This window comes from Centruroides vittatus, unplaced genomic scaffold, assembly GCF_030686945.1.
Source record: "Centruroides vittatus isolate TY-2023 unplaced genomic scaffold, ASM3068694v2 contig_1051, whole genome shotgun sequence".
NCBI lineage: Eukaryota > Metazoa > Arthropoda > Arachnida > Scorpiones > Buthidae > Centruroides > Centruroides vittatus.
The window spans coordinates 595,116-616,415 of NW_027120680.1; the positions used below are offsets into that span (position 1 = coordinate 595,116).

At 29.7% G+C, this 21,300-nt stretch overlaps 1 protein-coding gene across 1 annotated transcript in view; it reads right to left on the bottom strand.

The window, feature by feature from the left end:
* The window catches only part of LOC136971522 (BRO1 domain-containing protein BROX-like), an 85,557-nt gene that overhangs the window by 12,069 nt on the left and 52,188 nt on the right, over window positions 1–21,300 (bottom strand). Inside the window, exons 5-9 of the mRNA XM_067265984.1 lie at window positions 20,712–20,817; window positions 19,202–19,291; window positions 8,784–8,869; window positions 6,155–6,236; window positions 4,914–5,064 (exon numbers count right to left, since the gene is read on the bottom strand). Of these exons, the coding sequence (XP_067122085.1) occupies window positions 4,914–5,064; window positions 6,155–6,236; window positions 8,784–8,869; window positions 19,202–19,291; window positions 20,712–20,817 (515 nt within the window). The remainder of the gene's footprint in view (window positions 1–4,913; window positions 5,065–6,154; window positions 6,237–8,783; window positions 8,870–19,201; window positions 19,292–20,711; window positions 20,818–21,300) is intronic.

The following is a 21,300-nucleotide window of genomic DNA, read 5'->3' on the forward strand; positions in this document are numbered from 1 at the left end:
AGATGGGCTAGATCTGACACAAGATATGGGTCTATGGGTACAACATGGAAACAAAACATTCAGTCATCACAGTGGGTGGGAAAATCTTCACTGCAACCCAAAGAGGCACAAGTTTGATTGAATGCATAGGTCTTGCTAACTATTTTGTTTGATTCTGAAGGTGTCATTCACTATGAATTTCTTTCAGAAAGGAAGACAGTAAATAAGGGATACCATCAGATGATGAAAGGCCTTCATGAAGCAGTGAAGAAGAAGAGACTGCCTTCTTGAGAAAATAGCATCACGATAATGTGTCTGCCCACATATCAATGCTAACAACAGAGAATTTTTGGCCAAGAACTCAATGCCATTTGTTTCCCAATCTTCATATTCACTGGACTTTGCTCCAACAGACTTCTTTTTATGTATATGAAAAAAATATTACAATATTTTGAAGCACTAACTCTTCATTTTGAAGAAATGCTTTACCTTCTGTCCTTTTCATACCTTCAGGAACAAACAGTCTCTACAGGCAGTGATACAAATTAGAATTGCACCAAAAATTTTCTATAATGCATAACTTCTCGTATATATATTCTATGTTTTAATTCTTTTTGTTCATATGTAAAATATTGAATAAAATATCAAGAAAACAAATAAGAAAATTAAGAGATCAAACAATGAATTAATTCCTTTAATTTTCAAATGATTACGAAAGTTTGACAAAGAAAAAAACATTTATTACAATATAATTCTGAAAATCATAATATTTCAGAAGTCATTATAACAAATGATTATACTAAAACATAGTGGTGGCTGGTCATCAGGGCTGGAGAGACCAGGTCCCACCAATAATTTTATTAAAAACACCAAATCACTCTGACAAAAAGCATCTTAATAAATTATTTAGTGTTTTATAATTAATTATTGTTATAAAAATGAAAACCACTTTCCACAAAACTATGTATTTATTATTGTATTCTACTATACAAAGGATTAGCTTCCACATAAACAAGAGATATTAGACATGAACATGCACAAGGTCATGCTAGCTGCTGTAAAGTGGCGGAATATGTGATTTTATGAAATACTGGGACTGGTTTTTTGAGCCCCACCTCCAGAGCATTCTTGACTGCTTAACTACATGTTATTACATATTTTACTATCTTTTTTGGTTTATAATTTTTATGATTCAGTAATTTGTAATTATGTTTACTTTTCCCATTTTATTTCATGATTTATAAACGTATTAAATCATTTTTATGTTTTGGTTTTTACTCAATTTATTGCAGGTTTTATTTATTACATTTGTGTTTTAAATGCCTCTTAAAAAACTTTTGTCATTTTTCATTATTGTTCACTTTACTAAATTATTGATGCTACTGCTTACTGTAATTATATATTTCAAATCTGTCATCATGGTATTCTTCTTTGATAATTAATACCATTAATCTGCTTAAATAAATGAACCATATAAAAATAAATTAATTGTTATTTTATTATTCAAATTAAAATCCATATTTTTTCTTATTAACCTGAATCACTTTCTTTAATCTGGCTCCATAAGCCAACATTAAAAAAAATAGCTATTCCATTATACTTCCTGAAAAATTTATTGGCTATATCTAATTATTAGAGATATTGCTTTATGATTTTATACTTAAGTTTGTAATTTCCAGCTTCCTTATTTATGAATCCTTACTGAAATTTTCTTTGGATTTTTGGAACCAAGTTTAAAAATCTTTTTCTTTCCATTTGTAATAGTAAATAAACCCCTTTTCATTACAATCATTTATGTAGATACAAGCTCTTCAATAATCATAATTCTCAGTTAAACAATTTTTACAAAGCAATCTATATTGTATTATAAAAGAACTTTGTCTCAAAAATTGTTGAAACTAAAATCTGAAATACTAAAGTAGAGATAACCAAGACTTATCACACTGTTACTGGCAACACAAAATGACACTTCTATCATCAGAATGCAACTTTATTACTGGTATGCATTTTGGTATACAAGACCCTCATCAGCCATACATAAAAATATACAGATATTTGTTGTAGAACAAGTTCACAGAGAAATCAACATTAGTTACAATTTACAATTTAAAACATATCTATTTGAGATTTATTTCCACCCACACTGCACAGTACCATGAGGATTCATTATAAACAGGCCTACAACATCTCAAAAGAAAATCTCTTTAAAGAGAAATGCATTAGAGAGAAGGCCTGAAGTGTATGTATGTATGTATATGTGTATGTATGTATGTATATATATATATATATATATATACTAAGCCCAATTTGAGCAATGGCTGGCTGAGTGCCATGAGTTCATGAGTAGGAGTTTATAGGACATGGGCATTGAAGACATCTTCAATTAGCACTGTAAGTAACTGAGGATGGTTATATCATAACATTGGACTGAAGGCTCGAATAACGTAACTGGCAACTCATCCACCCAATAAGTGGCAGTTGCGGGTTCAAGTCCCACTCTGGGCAAATTCTTTTCTTCTAAAATATTTCTAAATTATTTAGAAATTAAATAAATATAATCATGGAAAGTAGCCCAATGTAATCCAGTAGTTATTTAGCTTAAGCCTATGCAAAAGGTGGTAAACATTTTTTTTTTTTTAATATTTAAATCTTTGTTTATTTTATTCTTTACAGTTGATACAGAAGTATTTATGCACATTATTCTTTGAGTTGGTGGATTTTCTTTTAAGATCAGAGAGCTTACTTTTCAAATTGTGAAAGTAGTACACATTTTCTTTGGATGTTCATTTGGTATTCTTCTTCTGGTTGGTTATTAATAATAATAATGCTCATACTTATAATATGCTACTTTCATGATGTTTTAATTACAGAATAAAAATATTTCCTGTCAGAAAAAGCAAAAACATAACCTCCAATCCAAAGTTTGTTTGAATGCACTATTTGAAAGCACACAATGATGAACTGTAGCAGACAAATGTTTACATCTCATATAATAATTTCTTGTCATATATTCTTTTAAATTATTTTGTTGTTTTATTACCATTTTTTTGAAAATCATTCTAAAAATATATAGGCCTAAACACCCTCTGCATTTGTTCAACAAGATATAATTAAATATAGTTGAATTATTACTTTTGTTTTGCTGTTACTAAACTAAATTAACAAAATAACACCTTCTACTTATAGCTGAGATAATTTTTATTGAGAAAAACAAATGTTTTCGGCTTACTCAATAAGCCATCCTCAGGTTATAACTTTCGAAAAAAAAGGAACATTATTGTTCCATTAAAAGAATACAATTGTTTGAAAAAATTCAAAACATTAGCAACGGACAAAAAGGAAGAACATGGTAATATAAATAAATAAATATACAAAAATACATAAAAACAAAAGGAAGAACATGGTAATAAAAATAAATATACAATAAAATCGTTATAGTGGGAATAAGAAGTAAAAGATGAAAAATAAAAAATAAAAATGATTCCACTGGTGATACTTTTAAAAAGAATGGCAGATTATCGAGGAATGATGCCAAAACAAGCTAAGACAAGCCTACGAGTTTGTGATATATTTCTTAACCACGAATTTCCAAGCTGTTGGTAGGCTGTCAGCGTTCCTCGCATTTATGCATGCCTCTTCCAACTTGCTTTTATAGATTTCAATTTTTTCTGCGGTGCTCGCTAACGTTGGAGAGCTCAAGGGTTTTACAATATCCGCTTCCTCCCATTTAATTATCGAGCCTTGGGTCTGCGCGTATTGCGAAAGTACTGTTGCGTATCGCGAAAGTACTGTTGTCCAACGCAACAGTACTTTCGCAATACGCGCAGACCCAAGGCTCGGTAATTAAATGGGAGGAAGCGGATATTGTAAAACCCTTGAGCTCTCCAACGTTAGCGAGCACCGCAGAAAAAATTGAAATCTATAAAAGCAAGTTGGAAGAGGCATGCATAAATGCGAGGAACGCTGACAGCCTACCAACAGCTTGGAAATTCGTGGTTAAGAAATATATCACAAACTCGTAGGCTTGTCTTAGCTTGTTTTGGCATCATTCCTCAATAATCTGCCATTCTTTTTAAAAGTATCACCAGTGGAATCATTTTTATTTTTTATTTTTCATCTTTTACTTCTTATTCCCACTATAACGATTTTATTGTATATTTATTTTTATTATCATGTTCTTTCTTTTTTGTTTTTATTTATTTATGTATATTTATTTATTTATATTACCATGTTCTTCCTTTTTGTCCGTTGCTAATGTTTTGAATTTTTTCAAACAATTGTATTCTTTTAATGGAACGATAATGTTCCTTTTTTTCGAAAGTTATAACCTGAGGATGGCTTATTGAGTAAGCCGAAAACGTTTGTTTTTCTCAATAAAAATTATCTCAGCTATAAGTAGAAGGTGTTATTTTGTTAATTTGACTAATTATTGGATGAGCTAGTATCTGGTTTATACTAAACTAAATACCACATAAAATATGTAAACAAATACACTGCAAAAATCTCAAATATTCTGGCAGTCAAACAAAAAACAATTTACCTTCAAAACCGTTATTAACATAGTGTATGAAATTTTCTTATTTGTTTACAAATAAAATTGTTATAATCATGAACACTTGCCTATTACATATCTTGCATAACATTTTGTTCAAAAAAACTCTAAATTAAGCTTTTAAATTTTTTTTATTCAATATTATACTTTTGTAAATATATTCTTGATGTTAATGTTTAATATATTTAATAGTGCATCAACTATAGAGCTATGTTTTTTAAATGCACTTGACAAATTTATCTAAAACTTAATCTAAAAGCAGATTTAATTTGAAAATATTTAAAGTTAAGATGTTAACATTAAATTTTATTTTTATTTAAACAAAAATTTATTAAAAAAATCATTTATATTAAATAAAAACTGGAAGAAAACTTCTACTTACATAAATCCATTTTCTCTTTCACATTTATCAAGTGTAAGTTTTACAATTGATCCCAATTTACGAAAGAATAAATGCTGTTCTGGTCTTGCACTTATTCCTAGTCCTTTAGTTTGTGAATATTCTTTACTTAACGTTTTCACTTCAGATTGATCTTTAAACATAAATTTAATATTTTGCATTTACATAAAAATATATTTAAATTAATATAAAATGTAAATAACACATATCTAGAATTATAAAATAAAAAAATTTTATAAATTAAGAAACTCAGATTTTTCCAGATAAGTGAAACTCAAAATTCTTTGAAACTTTTTCTTTCTCTTTTTTCACTTATTTATTTAACGTATCAGCAACAAAATTAATTCCTAGTTATTATCTCATTTAGTTAACATATCACTATCAAACCATGGATTGTAGCCATCTGCTAAATTTCTTAAGTATCAAAATTCAACTAAACAATTGCCTTAATTAATCGAGCTATAAATTTGCTATTATTAATAATTAGATATTATCTAATCATTCATAATAGCAAATTCGTAGGCTGATTAATTAAAGCAATCATTTGGTTAAGTATCAATGTATCAGGCTTCAGGAAATTTATTATAAAATACAGTTCTTGGAATTTTTCAATAACATTTAACTAAATTTAAAATGTGAGAAAAAAAATTCTGTTTTAACCTGTTAATCTTCAGTCATCTGTTTATAATAAACAAAATCTATGATTAATGTATGAGAATATTAAGATTGTATAAGTAACATCCTATAACTGACTAAATTGTACGAGTGCAAGAATCTAAAGTATATCAATTGTAAAGGTCCATTGCATACATACTGCAAACAACTTAAAAACAAAGTTTATCAACTTTTAACAAAAATATTTAAACTGTAATTATTGTTTACAACAAGTAAATAAGAACTGAAGTAATTAATGTTATGTTTTTATTAATAAATGTTTAACATTTCACAATTGTATTTATTTAAGAAACAGGAGATTAGAATGTCATAATAAAACCACAAAAACTATCAATGTCTTGCTTGAAAAATCATCTTTAACAAAAATCATTACATCCAAGCTATTTTACATCATAGTAAAGCTTTCTACTAAGTTACAAGAAATATATTTCCTATCATTTAATATTTACAAATTTCATTTATGAATAAAAAAACTGATTAGTTACTATGAAATAAAACAGTTATGACAACATAGTAAGTGAAATAATAGATAAAATAAATTAACTTACATTTTTCACTTTCGTTTAAAGCTCTAATAGCTTCACCACATTTTTCTTGCTGTAAAAGATTTTCTCCTGCATAACAATATGCCTAAACAAAAAAAATTAGTTTAGTTTGGCTTATATATATATATATATATATTCTTTCCTATGTATAAACAGGTTGGGTTCCTGAGGTTTTATTATAAGTCAAAATCTAATTTAGAAAGTACATTTGTATACAGAATAATCACTTAGGCCGTGACTCCATTAGCTGTAAAAGCTTTTGATCACGTGACCATGATATTTTACGCCTGAGCAGGTCGTAAAACCAACGTAAAAGCGAGTTGAGCAGTGTTCAACTTTCGAAGCAAATACGACCGTAAAACTGTACCATCTACCAATCAGAAGTCAGTGAAATCTAGGTCATTGTGACATGGTGCGAAAATGACGGAAAACGAGCTTTTGTGTATGTTCTCTCGTGGCTACTCTAGAAGATCTGGAAAGATTTATTAAAAATATCCGAAAGTATTCCTGTATCTACGACAAGAGGTATCCCGCTTATAATAATGGATGCCTAAAACACGCGATATGGACGGCCAAAGGAAAATCCTTCAATTTAGAAGAGTATATAATAAAAAAAGCTAAGCTTATAAGTGCTGTATATTATCTTAATAATACAATAATAAAAGTCAATATATGAAAGTAAAGATATTACTTTTACTACATTTGTAATTATAGTACAGAGAAAACTCGTAGAATATAATTATTGTCTTTATATTGATATATCACGTATACAACCGTAATAGTACTGTCGCGGTAAAAAGCTTCGCTAGCCGGACCTCCACCGCAATCCGAGCGCAAATGCAAATAGGTCACATAATTAAAAGCTTTTATGGCAAGGAATTTTACGGCTAGTGGAGTCGCGCCCTTATTGTTCGCCGAGGTTTAATATTTGATCCTTCAATGCACTTAACAGAATACATTATGCTTATTTACTTGGTCACTATCACTTAGTATCAAGTGTTTCAAATGTATTTTTTTCCATTGTCTAATGTCCTTAGTTTTATAAAGTCTAGTTTATGTTCTGTGATAATAAAGCAACACTTCTTGAATTTATCACCACTGCTAGATTTACTATAAAATTTTGGATGTATTTTTGAAGCACTAATCATAAAAGTTCATAAAAATTGCAAACAATAGTGAAAAATGCAAATACTCTAATATTACCAATTTCAACACTACCTCATGAGTGGCAACAAAACCTCAGAATTCACACAAAAACAAAAAATGATGATACACAACAGAAATAAACCCACCTTAATTAGTTATTACTGGCCAAATACTAATTTCAATGCCACCCCATGAGCAATAAGAGAACTTCAGAATCTATGTGAAAATTTAAATTTCAAACATACAGTCAAATTTGTTATATAAATGTCTACTAGGACAGATCTTATTAATAGAACTTATTGTACTGGTGTTCGGTTTCTACAATTGAGGAAAACTTATTCAGAGAAAACAAACAATCTATTGTTCACCTGGTATTTCACCTGTTGAAAGGTTGTGAACAATAAAGATTAGCCAGTGTGACCATGTATAACCGTTGCATGTAGGCAATTACAGTCTCGTTATTTCCTAACCACATCACATATGTAAAGAAAGAAGTCCTCTGTCTATGGTAATAATTAAAAAATTTGCATAAATTTGGTACAAATCCCAGAATCATACCAGCTTTTTCCTTTCAACTTACAACCTACAAAAATGCAACTATCTCTACACTAATCTATTGAGCTTATCAATATCCCAATTCTCAATATCTTTTAGTGACTGAATTACAATGTATTAATTTTATGTTCTAGATGTTGGTTATCTAGTGCTAAATTTAAACATCTCAGTCATAAAGTCTTATGGATGTTGAACCCTATTTTCCCTTTAAAGGTTATAAAAAATAGAGATGCCATATGTTATTCCATCCCTTATTTGGGTCATCTTTCCCTAGCCATTGATATACATAATAAATTGACAAAGCATAAATGCTCACTTGCTAAGTATTTTGAAGATGAATATAGTTTTCAGGGAAGGAGCTTGGAGACATCGCTCACTGTTTGAAACTCAAAGTACATAATGCCTCTAAAATGACTCACTGCAAAACAACACTAAAAGCTATGTTTCCTTTTTGCCTTTTTTTGTAAAAGTGAAAATTCTCTTTGGATTTCTTTTGATTATCAAAAACAGAAACTAATATGTCTTTTATAAAAATGAAATGATAAAGCAGGAGATACCTGCATAAGGATGAACTAGCCACTGTGCTAACTCAACTGAATTAATTAATGCACCTTTACAGTAGGTAAAGTTTAAATAATGCTGACCTTTTTGACATGGTTAATAGTCCATCTGTAGGAATAAACAGGCATAAATGGGCAGTTAATTGAAAGTAGAATCCACTTTCAACTGTCTCTTAAATATGAGTTTTAAAAGAAATGATTCAAATTATCCAACAATTCAAATTAACCATCTTTGACTATATTTATAGTTGCTGATAAACTTTATCTAAAATAAATGATTACCTATAATTTATTTTAAAAAATTATAGGTAATGTAATTTTATTTTAATTTATTTTAAGTAATTTACAGTATTTTCATATAAAATACTCACATAAGATAAATAAAATGATGATTTCAGTTGAAGATATTTCCACCATTTTCCAAAATGTTTTGGATTTAAACCATTTAATGAATCAGCTGAAATTAAATATATATATATATAACATAAATATGTACAGTACATGCAAACATTTCAAAAATGACTATTAATGACTAAAAAGAAAAATCATCAAATTTTGTTATATTTTTCTTAATTATACTAAATATCTTTCAAAAATTGAATTTTCAAATTCAAAACTGAAAAATCTTTCTTTTTGTAATGGATATAACATGCTGTTTTTACATAACAGAGATTCTGGAAAATTACTGTAATTTCACGTAGATAACCTGTAGGTTACCTGTTTGGTTATCAAAAATTAGATAAACAAATGTTTTTGTCCTGTTTAAGGACAGCTTCAGATTCTTAACTTTAAGATAGCAGTCTAACTTCTTACCTTCAGAAAAATTATTTTATGCATTTCTCAAAAGTGAAATGACAACACCATGAAGGAATATGCATAGTCACATGCATATTTCAGGACTGACAGAAGTGACAGCTATGTGCAAATAATTAAAAGAACAAACAAAGATATGCAACAGAACATCTGTTTAATCAGGCTGCTACACAGTGAGGCATACCATCAATGAGGTGATTAATGGTTGCTTGAGGTATCTCTTGCCAAGATGTATCCACTGTGGTGTTCATGTATCCCTGATGCACCTCATGTCAAATGCAGTCCCACAGGTGTTCAATGGGAGAGAGATCCAGCAAGGCTGATGGCCAGAGAAGAATGAAAATTCTGTTCAGGCTGGTGAGAGCTCACTGCGCAATATGTGGTCAGGCATTATCTTGCTGGAACACAGTGTTGGTGCAACTTGCACCAGTGGCTAGACCACAGACCCACAATTCGTGTAATGTACTGGTTTGCTGTCAGAATACCAGAAATGTGCACCAGGACTTCTGCTGATTGAACATGATACCTCCCCAAACCATGATGCCCAGTGTGAGGCTGGTGTGATGCTCAGCAAAAAAGGCTGGCACATAGCATTCCCCAGGATACCTACCACACTCATCCACAGCAGTCATTTCTCCAAAGACAGAAGCAGGATTTATATGTAAATACTACTTGATGCCATTCAGTAGTCTGGTTGTGATGATGACACCACACCAGGCATGCAGCCCTGTCTTGAGTAGTTAATGGCACCCCCACAGCTGATGACTTCATGTGCAGCCCAACTTCATGCAACCTGTTGTGAATGGTTTGGGTGAACACAGATGCACCTGTTAACAGCAAAAGGCAGCTTTATATGTCACACGACATAGTGAACAGGCTCCAACAGGCTGTTTGGTGAATCTACCAGTCTGTGAACTCTGTCATGCACCAGTGCAATCCACTTCTTCTTTGGCATGTTTTCACATGTTCCTGCATCTATCATGTCACGAATTGCTGAATGGTGTTCACATTGTGCCCAAAATGCATTGCTTTGCTCATTGAAAAACCAATGTTGCACAGCCCCAGGATATAGTCTCATTCCCCAGCCATTAACTGGTGGTATTCAGTTTGCTGTAGTCTCTGAGGTATTTTATATGCTTCTTTGAAAGCATAGCTGCTGCAAACCATCGCTGATAACATTTAGGGCCCAAGCAGACTGCTGGTCTTTAGAGCCCAAAACTGGATACCATATTACTGATGTGTATGCAAATTTAATCATTTGCATATCTCTGTCAGCTCTACTGATCTTGTAATTTGCAGGTGGCTGTGCACATTCCTTTGTAGTGTTGCAATTTCAGTTTTGATGAGTTTATTTATTATTAATAATTAGCTAAACTATAGTCCAAATAACAGTCTAGTAAATTTTAGTGTAAGAAAAACATTCTCCATTAATTAACCATCATCATTTGACATTAATGTCAATGTTACTCAATTTTCAGTAAAGAACACTTCCAATAAATGTAGCAGAATGACTTTCTGTTACATATATATGAAGCCCTCAGGGACGTATAATGCTAACTCTCAGAATCGTGTTTCTGAAATAATTGAATTTGAATGTTTGAAAAAAATCCTAACATGAAAATTCCCAAAACAATGAGATGACAGTCACATCTACAGTCAATGTTTGTAGAGCAAAAATATTAGCACAACCATTCATTCAATTTTAGGACTTTTTTGAACATTCAAACTAGGGTTTCTCATTCCCAGTCTTTTGCTTGTCCTAGATTCCAGGAAAAAAGTGAACTGTTTTCTGGGAAATCCCAGGATATAATTAATTATTTTTAAGATATAAAATAAATTTTAAAATCAAATTATATAATTATTTTTTATTTTCAAATAACTTAATACAACTGCAACCTCCAAAATAATAATAATAATAATGCTGTGTAAAATATGTATAAAAATTACTTTTGGGTTACATAGAAATTTTCCCAAATAGAAAAGTTTATTAAAGTTTATTGGAAACTGCTTACAACAAAAATGTCATTGAATTGAGTTGAAAATTTAAAGAAAAAAAATGAACTTAGATCAAACTTCTAAGTTAGAAGGTAATTTTTGTTATTTAAATAAAACAATAATACAAAATATTATTGTAAATTTTTATAATAAGATTTTAAAAACCAAAGATGGTCAATACTCTGATCACTCAATTTGATTCTTATTTTACTAAAGAAAAGTCCTGCTACTGAGAATGCCCTTTTCGATTCAATTGATGTGGATGAAATCGTCTTTAATGCATTTAAGAGAAGACGGATTTTATATGCTTTTTCACCTGTAGCCTGGAAGATTTCTAGTTTGTTTTCGAGATGCATTACAGTATTTCTTTTCCCATCTAGTATTCTTGATTTGTCTACTTCGGCTGCTTTAATAGTGGCATTGAGCTTATAGCCTGATAATTCGGCAGTTTGTTTGGCTTTAATAATCAGTTTTATGAAGAAAAACTTTGTGAGAGTCGGACTGGTCGAAATTTTGAAAGAAAATTCATTTTTTGTCTTTGAAAATACATTTATTTAAATCTCAGAAAAACCCCATTTTATTAATGGAGGATGATCGCATCTCTTCCCCGAGTCGTTTCCTTTCCCAGGGATCTCATCAAATGTGTCACAGGGAATTAATAACAAAAACTACTATTGGTGAAAAAGTGTAACGTGGCTTGGTGATATAAAACGGGGAAAAAATCCAGAATAACGTCCTCGTAAAGAGTCCGAGGGGACATAAACTAAGTGCTGCCCAAGAAAGGGATCATCGAATGTCGAACTATCCTCTGACACAAATTATTGTTCAATCCTCCAATATGAATTATTGGTTAACCCTCGGATACAGATTATTATTAGCCCTCCACGAAAAAAACATTCAACCCTGTCTACAGAAGAGTTTCCCACACTCAGGATCTCCGCTCCATCCGAATAACTGCCCGAACATCCATCCGAAAGGATGCCCACTTGCAATCAAGGTATCTATACCATCACGCGATTAACTGTAAACTCTCTCTCTCTCTCTCGATCGTCCATTTCTGTATTCTGTTTAATTAAACCAGTTATTTAGTTGCTAACCTTGTATTCGAGTCAATCACTTCCGTCTCGCCATCTCTCACACCTCTCCTCCCGAATCCGATCACCTGTGACCGCTTGCACTCATGGTGTTTCTATGTCCAGCTGAAAAGACACAGTGGTGTCATCCTGACAAGGTATCAAAGAGGTACCGACCCTCTGGTCACAACTTCATACTTGTATATTTCATACTCGTTTGTATTCTTGCCCAATTTGCACAACCTGGCATAATGCAGTTATTGAAGCTACTGGGCATGGTTAAAAACTACAACAGCATCAGCACACTTATTCAACATATTACAGGTTCTGACAAGTAAAGAATTTTCAGAGTCCTGTCACAAATAGGCTACATATTGATTATTGACAATCTGTGACATGCCATAATAAGCAAAAATTTAAAAATCTAATAAGCAGGCTTAAAATTAATAAATACAAATGTATTCTGACAGTTTATGGGTTAATTATACTTTCTATTTGCAAAATTTCCTCAACTTTAACACAAAATAAGAAAAAAGTAAATTTTTAAGAAATTTGCAGGATTTTCTGAAATGAGAAGAATTTTCCGTTAAAAAACAGCCGGGATCCCATTGGAGAAACTTAATTCAAACTCAGTTATGTCAGAGACATGATTCTGATGATCAGCACTACACATCCCTGAGGGCTTCATATATAAATATCACAAAGTCTGATGTATTAATGATTAACTATTAAGTAATTTGATACTAGAGATAAGCATTAGGCCATCTCTTATTAAATTTAATAATTATAATATTTACAAATTAATTTAGAATATTCTGGAAGAAAGGAATCGGCCTGGAGTGAGACTCAAACCTGCAACTGGCAATATATAATTTAAGCATAACTGGTTACACATCTTCACAGTAAGTGAGAGTTACAGGTTTGAGTCCCATTCCAAGCTGATTCTTTTCTTCCAGAATATTCTAAATTAATTTGTATTAAATTTAATAAGAAATGGCACCTAACATTTAACCTCTAGTAACAAACTACTTAATAGTTAATCTTAATACAGCACTTAATTAGCCCAATTAGTTATGACAATTGTTTGGTTTTTTTATTAATATGATAATTATACAATATTTGGGCTTAGTTCTTTTTTGTATATTTGTTATGGGTTATTAATAGAAAATATGCAATATTTTAGTGATTGAGATGGCAATTTCTATACTACTTACTGGTAATTATCTTACTTTCAACATCCAACCTGAAGGTATGGGACGTACGAAGTGCAATATTTGAAGATTTTATTTTCATTTTTGCAATTTTTTGTGGAATATATACCACCATGGATTAACTGCACAAAATTACAGTATATTTGCACCACCTTTGTTTTTGTTTTCAATTAGTATGAAATTTTTTCAAAAAATTGTCTTTAGTAGTAGTGCCAAGTTCATCCAATAAAATGTAGTTTTAAAAATAATAATTATTAAAAGATATTGATAAGAAAAAATATTGGTATGTAATTTTGCATTTAAATTTTGAAATTAAAAAATTAATTTTGGGTAATTACAAATTTTGAAAATTTGTTCTAATAACTTTTTATTTTTATAAAGCAAGCATGATTTAAGCAATAAAAAATGAATACCAGAAAATACCATCATAATTAAAAATTATGCAAGAAAACTGTCACAATTTTATAGCTGACTCATTTTGTCATGTACAATGAGTCAAAAAATGATCTATTCATACTAAATAAAATCATATATCATTTGTATACAAAATAAACTTATAATTAAAATATAACAAAAATAAATATTGTCTAATTTACTTAATTTAGTTTATTAACTTTAGTTCTAAATAATAACTTTTTGTTTTTCAACAATAAAAACATAAACATACACTACAATTAGAAAAAAAAATTATTCATCCACTTGTTACAATCTAAGAAAAAAAAATTTAGAAATAATAATGATAGTTTTAAATATTTTGTAGAGTCTTCTTTTAGTTTAATCATCATCTAATATTGATTTTTCATTGATAAAATGTTAGCATTAGTTTCTTCTGGTGAGATGCTGTTCCAACCTTCCAATAACAAAAGTTTCAGTTCATTTTTATTTTTAGGAGCATGATTTTGAATATTTTCTGTAGTATATCCTATAAACGTACAACAGAATTTAGACCTGAGGATTGTGAAACCCACTGCACCTCTTTCATCTGCTTTTTTAAGTATATTTCCACAGATTCTGTTTTTTAGATTGAAATCATGTTGGAAAATAAATTCACAATACAATATCAAGTTTTTACTGATTTTGGCACTCCTTCAGCCAAAATACCTTTATAAATGTGTTCATCAATTATTTGATCAATAAAAATTAATCCAGCTATTCTAGATGCTGCCATGGACTCCCAGAAATTCCAATCACCATGCTTTACAGTGAACTTCAGACAATCCAGTTTAAATTCTTCATTGGGTAATTGCATCCATCTGAGCCAAATAAATTAAATTTACTATCATTTGACCAGAAAATATTGCTCCAAAACATTTGAAGTTTCTCTAAACATTTATTTGCCCAATCTATGTGCTTTTTCCAATTGATGGCAGAGATGAAAGATTTTTTTGTCTTGGTGTTCTGCTGTGAAAATCACCTTTATGGAATTGATTACATATAGTCTGCACCATAACAACACATAATTCATTTTTGACTTTTTCAACTATTCTTACAGCTGATTTTTTCTTTATGAATTTGCTTCTTTAATAATTACTCTGTTTCCATGCTCTATTATTTTTATTTTTGGTCACATCCTAGTTGATTTATGACATTCTTATTGTTTCAAAATTTGTTTATATGTATTGAGCACTAGTACATGAAATTTTTGATTGTTTGAAAATTTTTCTTTGGTTTAAACCATCTTTCCAAAGATAAGTAACCTGACTTCTCAGATGATATGAAATATTCTTTAGATTTTTGATTAATCTGTTCACTAAATCAGAATTTGAATACAGTGGAATCTCACTTAACGAGCACCTCTCACAACAAGTATTTTGCATAACGAGCAAAACAAATTGTAAAAATTTGCCTCGCTTAACTAGCGATGTTTCGCATAATGAGTGATGAGGAGAGGGAAAGTCCCAAATTGTGCACATGTAGCATGCTCCATCAGTTTGTGTTTAGCACTCATTCCGCTAGCATCTTAGTGTCGCTTGTGATCACATATTTTTCCAAACATATTACTTATAAACATCCAAAACCATAGCCCATTATATAATAAACATGCTAAATAATATGCCAAATTCTTGGGTCAATAAATTTAATGACCGATTCCAAATTAAATTTTAGAAAGGTCTGAATTAAAAATTAACTATTTACAATTATTACATTTAATACGAGATGGAAACATAACTGCCTACCTCTAATCAAATTAATTCATTTCTAATATTTAATTATAGTCTTTACATAACCCAAGAATTTGGCATATTGTTTGGCGTGTTTTTCAAACATATTAGCTGTGATATTTTTTTTGTTTCTGCAAATTGAATTCTCATTCCAGGATGGTTCATTCCGCGCTAGAAGAAATGATGATGATGATTCACACTCCTTAACAGTGTATATTGTACAAAATTTCTTTTGAATAAACGTTATACATAAAACATTTGAGCATTTTTTCGGCATGGAACGCATTATCATATTTTACATTAATTTCTATGGGAAAAATTGTTTCGCGTAATGAATGTTTTGCATTATGAGTAAAACTCTAAAATGAATTATGCTTGTTGAGTGAGGTTCCACTGTATTAATTATTAATTGGCTGTAATCTTTAATAGAATAAATACTAAGCTGAAACTTATTATTAGCTGAAACTTATATCATCATTGCCCTTTTCCAACTGATCTTTAACAAAATGGCTAATTAATTTGTATAAACATTCATAATGAATATTGTATTGTAATTTTTTTATTCATAAAAAATTTACTTATTTCTGCAAATATTTTTAAAAGATATAATTTTTTTATACATAGATTATGTACATAGAACAATTTTATTCAATAGTTATTAAAATAAATAAATAAATGTATTAAATAATGTTTTACTGAAATGGATGAATAATTTTTCTGACTCATACACTGAAAAATTAATCTGTAATTAGAATGAAGAAACAGATAGTTATGGTTAAAATATGATTTACAGTAGAAGTCCAATTCTCCAAACTGATATACAACAGACATCTTAAAGCCCGATGAGTATGTACAGACACAACCAAAGATCGCCTGAATGATCGGGCTAGAATTTGGCTAATTAAATGATTAATATGAAGCAATTTGTCACTAGAGGGAGGTGTTAGGTGCCATCTCTTGATTATGGTGCCTAACATCATAATCAAGAGATGGCACCTAACACCTCCCTCTAGTGACAAATTGCTTTATATTAATCATTTAATTAGCCAAATTCTAGCCCGATCATTCAGGCGATCTTTGGGTGTGTCTATATATCTGAACTGATTTGATCTGCAGGTGATTCAGATAACTAAAAATTCAGCTAAGTGAATTAATATCTAAAGAATGAAATTACAGGGTAACAGCACAATATTGTACACATACTGTATTTAGTTATTTATCGCTATACAAGTAGCATCCTACAGATAATTTGGATCTGTCACAACAAATAAGCATCACTGATTATGTAGTCACAAAATGTAAGAAACTGCAATGTGATATCAGTGCAAAAGAGAGGGAAGGGCAAGTGGTGGTTTGGATTATTGGTCATTTGGTTAATTGGCATTCAGTTAATTGCAGTCTCTTGTACATGAAAAAATTTAATATCTTAGTATCAAGATATCCTGGATATTTATATTATACATGAAATCATATTATAAATAAAACATTATTATTATATCTTTATATATCCAAGAGAATTGTTAAAAATGAGGGGGGAAAAAAATCACATTAAATTTCCACTCCAATATTCAAACATATTGTTATTCATTAATCTGTACTAAATATTTAAAACATACATATTAAATTCCTAAAACACTCACAAACACCAAAACCAGCAAAAGAGTGGAGTTTTTTTGCTGGTTTTGGTATATGAATGTTTTCATCATTTATAATGGACATCATCAGGTATTTTACACAGTATTCAAAACTGAACAAAATTAAAAACAAAAATGAACATATTTAACTTGAAAAGCTTCTAGTAACTAAGTATAAACATATGAAAGCATTTGTATCAGTAAAAAGAATGGAATTTTTTGCTAGTTTTGGAATTGTGAGCATTTTAATTATACTTAACCAGTTTTTTAAGTGGTGATTGATTTAATTCCTATTTAGTATGTTTATATTTATTACGAATAAATTAAAGAAAAGAAAAATAGATTTAAAAAACTGTTTATCTGTATTAAGAACAGAAAATTTCCAGAAATATTTTTATTAAACCTATGGTAAATTATTTTATATCTTTAGTTTAATATACAGGGTTTTCATAATTAAAATTTATGTATTTAGAACAAAAACTGTTAAATGTATTCAGAGCAACAACTGCTTAAGTTCTGTTAAGCAGTTTTTGCCTGCAGGCAAAAACTGCTTAACAGAACTTATGAAACAAAATTTCAGTAGGTCTTAATGAGGCCACAAGAAAGACATTCACAGCAAAAAAATTAGTTCCAAAAATTACCACCAGGAGTGTTTTGTGGCAGATTTTTATTTGCATGTTGAAGTTAACATACATAACTGTTGAGTTTAAGCTAGAGAAAACCCCATGCTTCTGGAAATTCCTCTACATTCCTCAAAAGTAAAAGTTTGGTGCAGTCTTTTTTCTCATTGTTCATTATCTGAACAGTCTGATTTGAGGAACTCAGGCACACAGATGCAATTACATGTTCCATTAACACCATCAATATGCTTTATTATTGACCAACACCATGACTCCATCACTCCAACAACATTGATGTCTTGTCTTAACAGTGTTCATGCAGGATGGTGCTCCTCCATACATAGCAAACTGCAATAAATAGGTACTCAAAATTCATTTTTCTGAGAAACATCATCAGCCAGAATTCTCAACTGTTTTAGTATGCACAATCACCAGATCTGAATCCATGATAAACATTTCAAGAGAGATTTTGTCATCAACAGTCAAACTTTCAATTCTGATTTCAGATTGCAGCAGATTATAGTACCCAACATACCGAACATGTTTTGAGGTGCCTAACAAAATGCCATTGTATTGCATTATAATGCTAAAATATGTAAATTATTCCTGAAGGTGATTTTTGAAATTAATTTTTTTACCATGATTTTCCTTCTTATGGCTTCATTTTTAAAAATTTACCAAAATTTTCATGTAATTCCTTTAAGCAGTTTTTGCTGTATATCAGTTGGAATAGTAGACTTTAATTATACTTTAGAGCATTGTTTATCCGAATCAATTGGAGACTGGGGTTGTTCGGATAAATTATTTTTTGGATAACCGATTATGTACGAAAAAACATATTAACCTATCCCATGCTGAAATTTTTCTCCGCTGCGTGTCACTACGCATTGAATTTTCATTGATGTTAAGCCTAACGTAAATTTTTTAAAATAATAATCGTGGCTATTGTATCGTTAAAAACTATTTCTTTATTTTGTAAAAACAAAATAAATATATCGAAAAATATAAAAATAAAAAATTATATTTTGGAAGTTAATCTAGTATCAAAAATGTTTGATTCATCACAACACAGTCCAACTGGAAAGCTTTCGATTGATCAGCTTTCAGATAAACGATGCTCTACTGTAGACCCCATGAAGATTATTTATAGATAGATCAATAATTTTCATAAATCTTACAATAAATTAAAATTAAAAATATGTAAATTTAAATGTAATTATATACAAAAGTGAAATTATATGTATTTTAATTAAACCTTCATTTTTCATGTGATAGATTTACCTGCAGCTTTATACATTCTTGATGTTTCATTTGCCAATGCAGATATTAGTCCTGGTGCATGCTTTAATTCAATTGCTCTTGCAATTGTTACTGAAAATAAAAAGAAAAACATTAAATTCTAACTACAGTAAGCATTTATTAAGCATAAGTACAATAATTGTAATTTATATCAAAGTAATAAAAAAAATGCTAAAGTAAAAGTCATTTTAGAAAATACTGCCAATATATAAGTGTAAGTCATGTGATAATGTTGCTGAAAAAACATTCAATTCTAACTTAAATGAAATTAGGAAAAACCAAAATTTAATTATATTTATAAAAGTCACACAAATTTATTATTGGATTAAATATTTTTTGGTGTTATTCCACTCTATTTTCAGATCTCATTACAAAATCAGAATGATTTAAACATCTATACTCCAATAACCACCACCTTATAAGTTGCTGAGGGAATTTTAATTAAAAAAACTAACGTTTTCAATCTATTCCATAGATCATCCTCAGGTTCGAACTGACGAACAAAAACAAAAATAATTCCAAAGAATGGAACACAAAATATTTAAATTCAAAAAACCGACAACGGAGCAACTAATTAAAATTAGAATTAAAGCGCAAAAAATACATAAATGTAAACTAACAAACATAAAACAATACCAAGGTTATTAGTACACACTAACATCACTTAACAGATAATATAATATTAAAGTCCTCCAAATATGAAACACATCGCAAGTCATGAGCCATTTGTAAGTCTCTTAATAGCAAACTTCCAAGCCGACGGTAATCCCTCAGCGTCCCTGGCGTTAATGCATCTGTTGTCGAGTCTACTCTTATATATTTCTATTTTTTCCGCCATCCTTGCTAAAGTTGGAGAATATATTTGCTTGGCGATTTCCGCTTCTTCCCATCCCATTTAAACATCTAAAAAATGCTAAATTCAAAAGTAAAGTTTAATGTACTGAGATGTCCAAGATTTTGTAGATTTATGTTCAGATTTATGCTTATATTATGCAAACTCAGTTTTTGCATAATATAATCACAGTACACTGGCAGCTTTCCAATATGTAAATAATTTACTTTATTTAAAATCAAAAATGAAAAATTTTTTAAAATTCTGCATTCTTTAAAACTTTACAACCATTCTAATGTTGTAATAACATCTAAAGATGAAATACAAAAACTAAGAAAAACTTTTAATTCATTAATAAATTTAACTTCTAAAACATAAGCAAGTTTTATTTCTTGTGATGATAACAGTAAAGCCATGCTAACTTGGACTTTGCAAAAATTGAACAAACTTTTTCAAAACAGTAACTTAAAATTTTTCAATAATAGAAAAATTTTAATTAACATCTGTTTTCAGTAACCAGAAGTCTCTGAGTAACCATGCATTATATTACTGTAGTTGATAAGTTACTAAAGACTGTTCATTGCTATATACTGCAATGTCATGAAATTTTTTGAGCTCATTTCCAATAATCATCATTTAAATAAAAAAATCTATGTTTACCTTCTTGGGCTTCAGCAGTACATTGATTAATGTATGCTTGAACTACTTTATTATCCAAATCGGAACCTGGATCTGGCTTTTGTAATAGCTGCCCAATATATTTTTCCTGTAAATAAAATAAATTTTAAATTGTTCTAATTATATAGTATGAAAAAAAGATTTAAAACTATATAGATAAACTAAATTATTTGATATCAAACAAACAAAGTATTTAATGGGTTAATTATGTTTATGTGAAAATTATTTGATATTTAATAAAGAGAAATATATATGCGAATATTTTTAATTTCTTGCCACGTATATATTTCAACAAATAATTAGATTCGAAAACATTCTTGTTTTATAATATTACTTTTTATACAGCAAAACTGCAAGGTCAATAAATTTAGCATGACTAGCACAAACAGGTTTTTATCAGAGCAGCTATATTAATAATAATAATAGTATTTGTTAGAATTAAAAAATACTTTGGGTCTGTCAGACCCATGCGACTCATGATGGGGGTAAAAAAAAACCGTTTAATTTGTCGCCGTTGCCGATAGCGAGTGTCGCAATAACTTTATCGCATTTAAGTTGTCGCGCGGTGTTT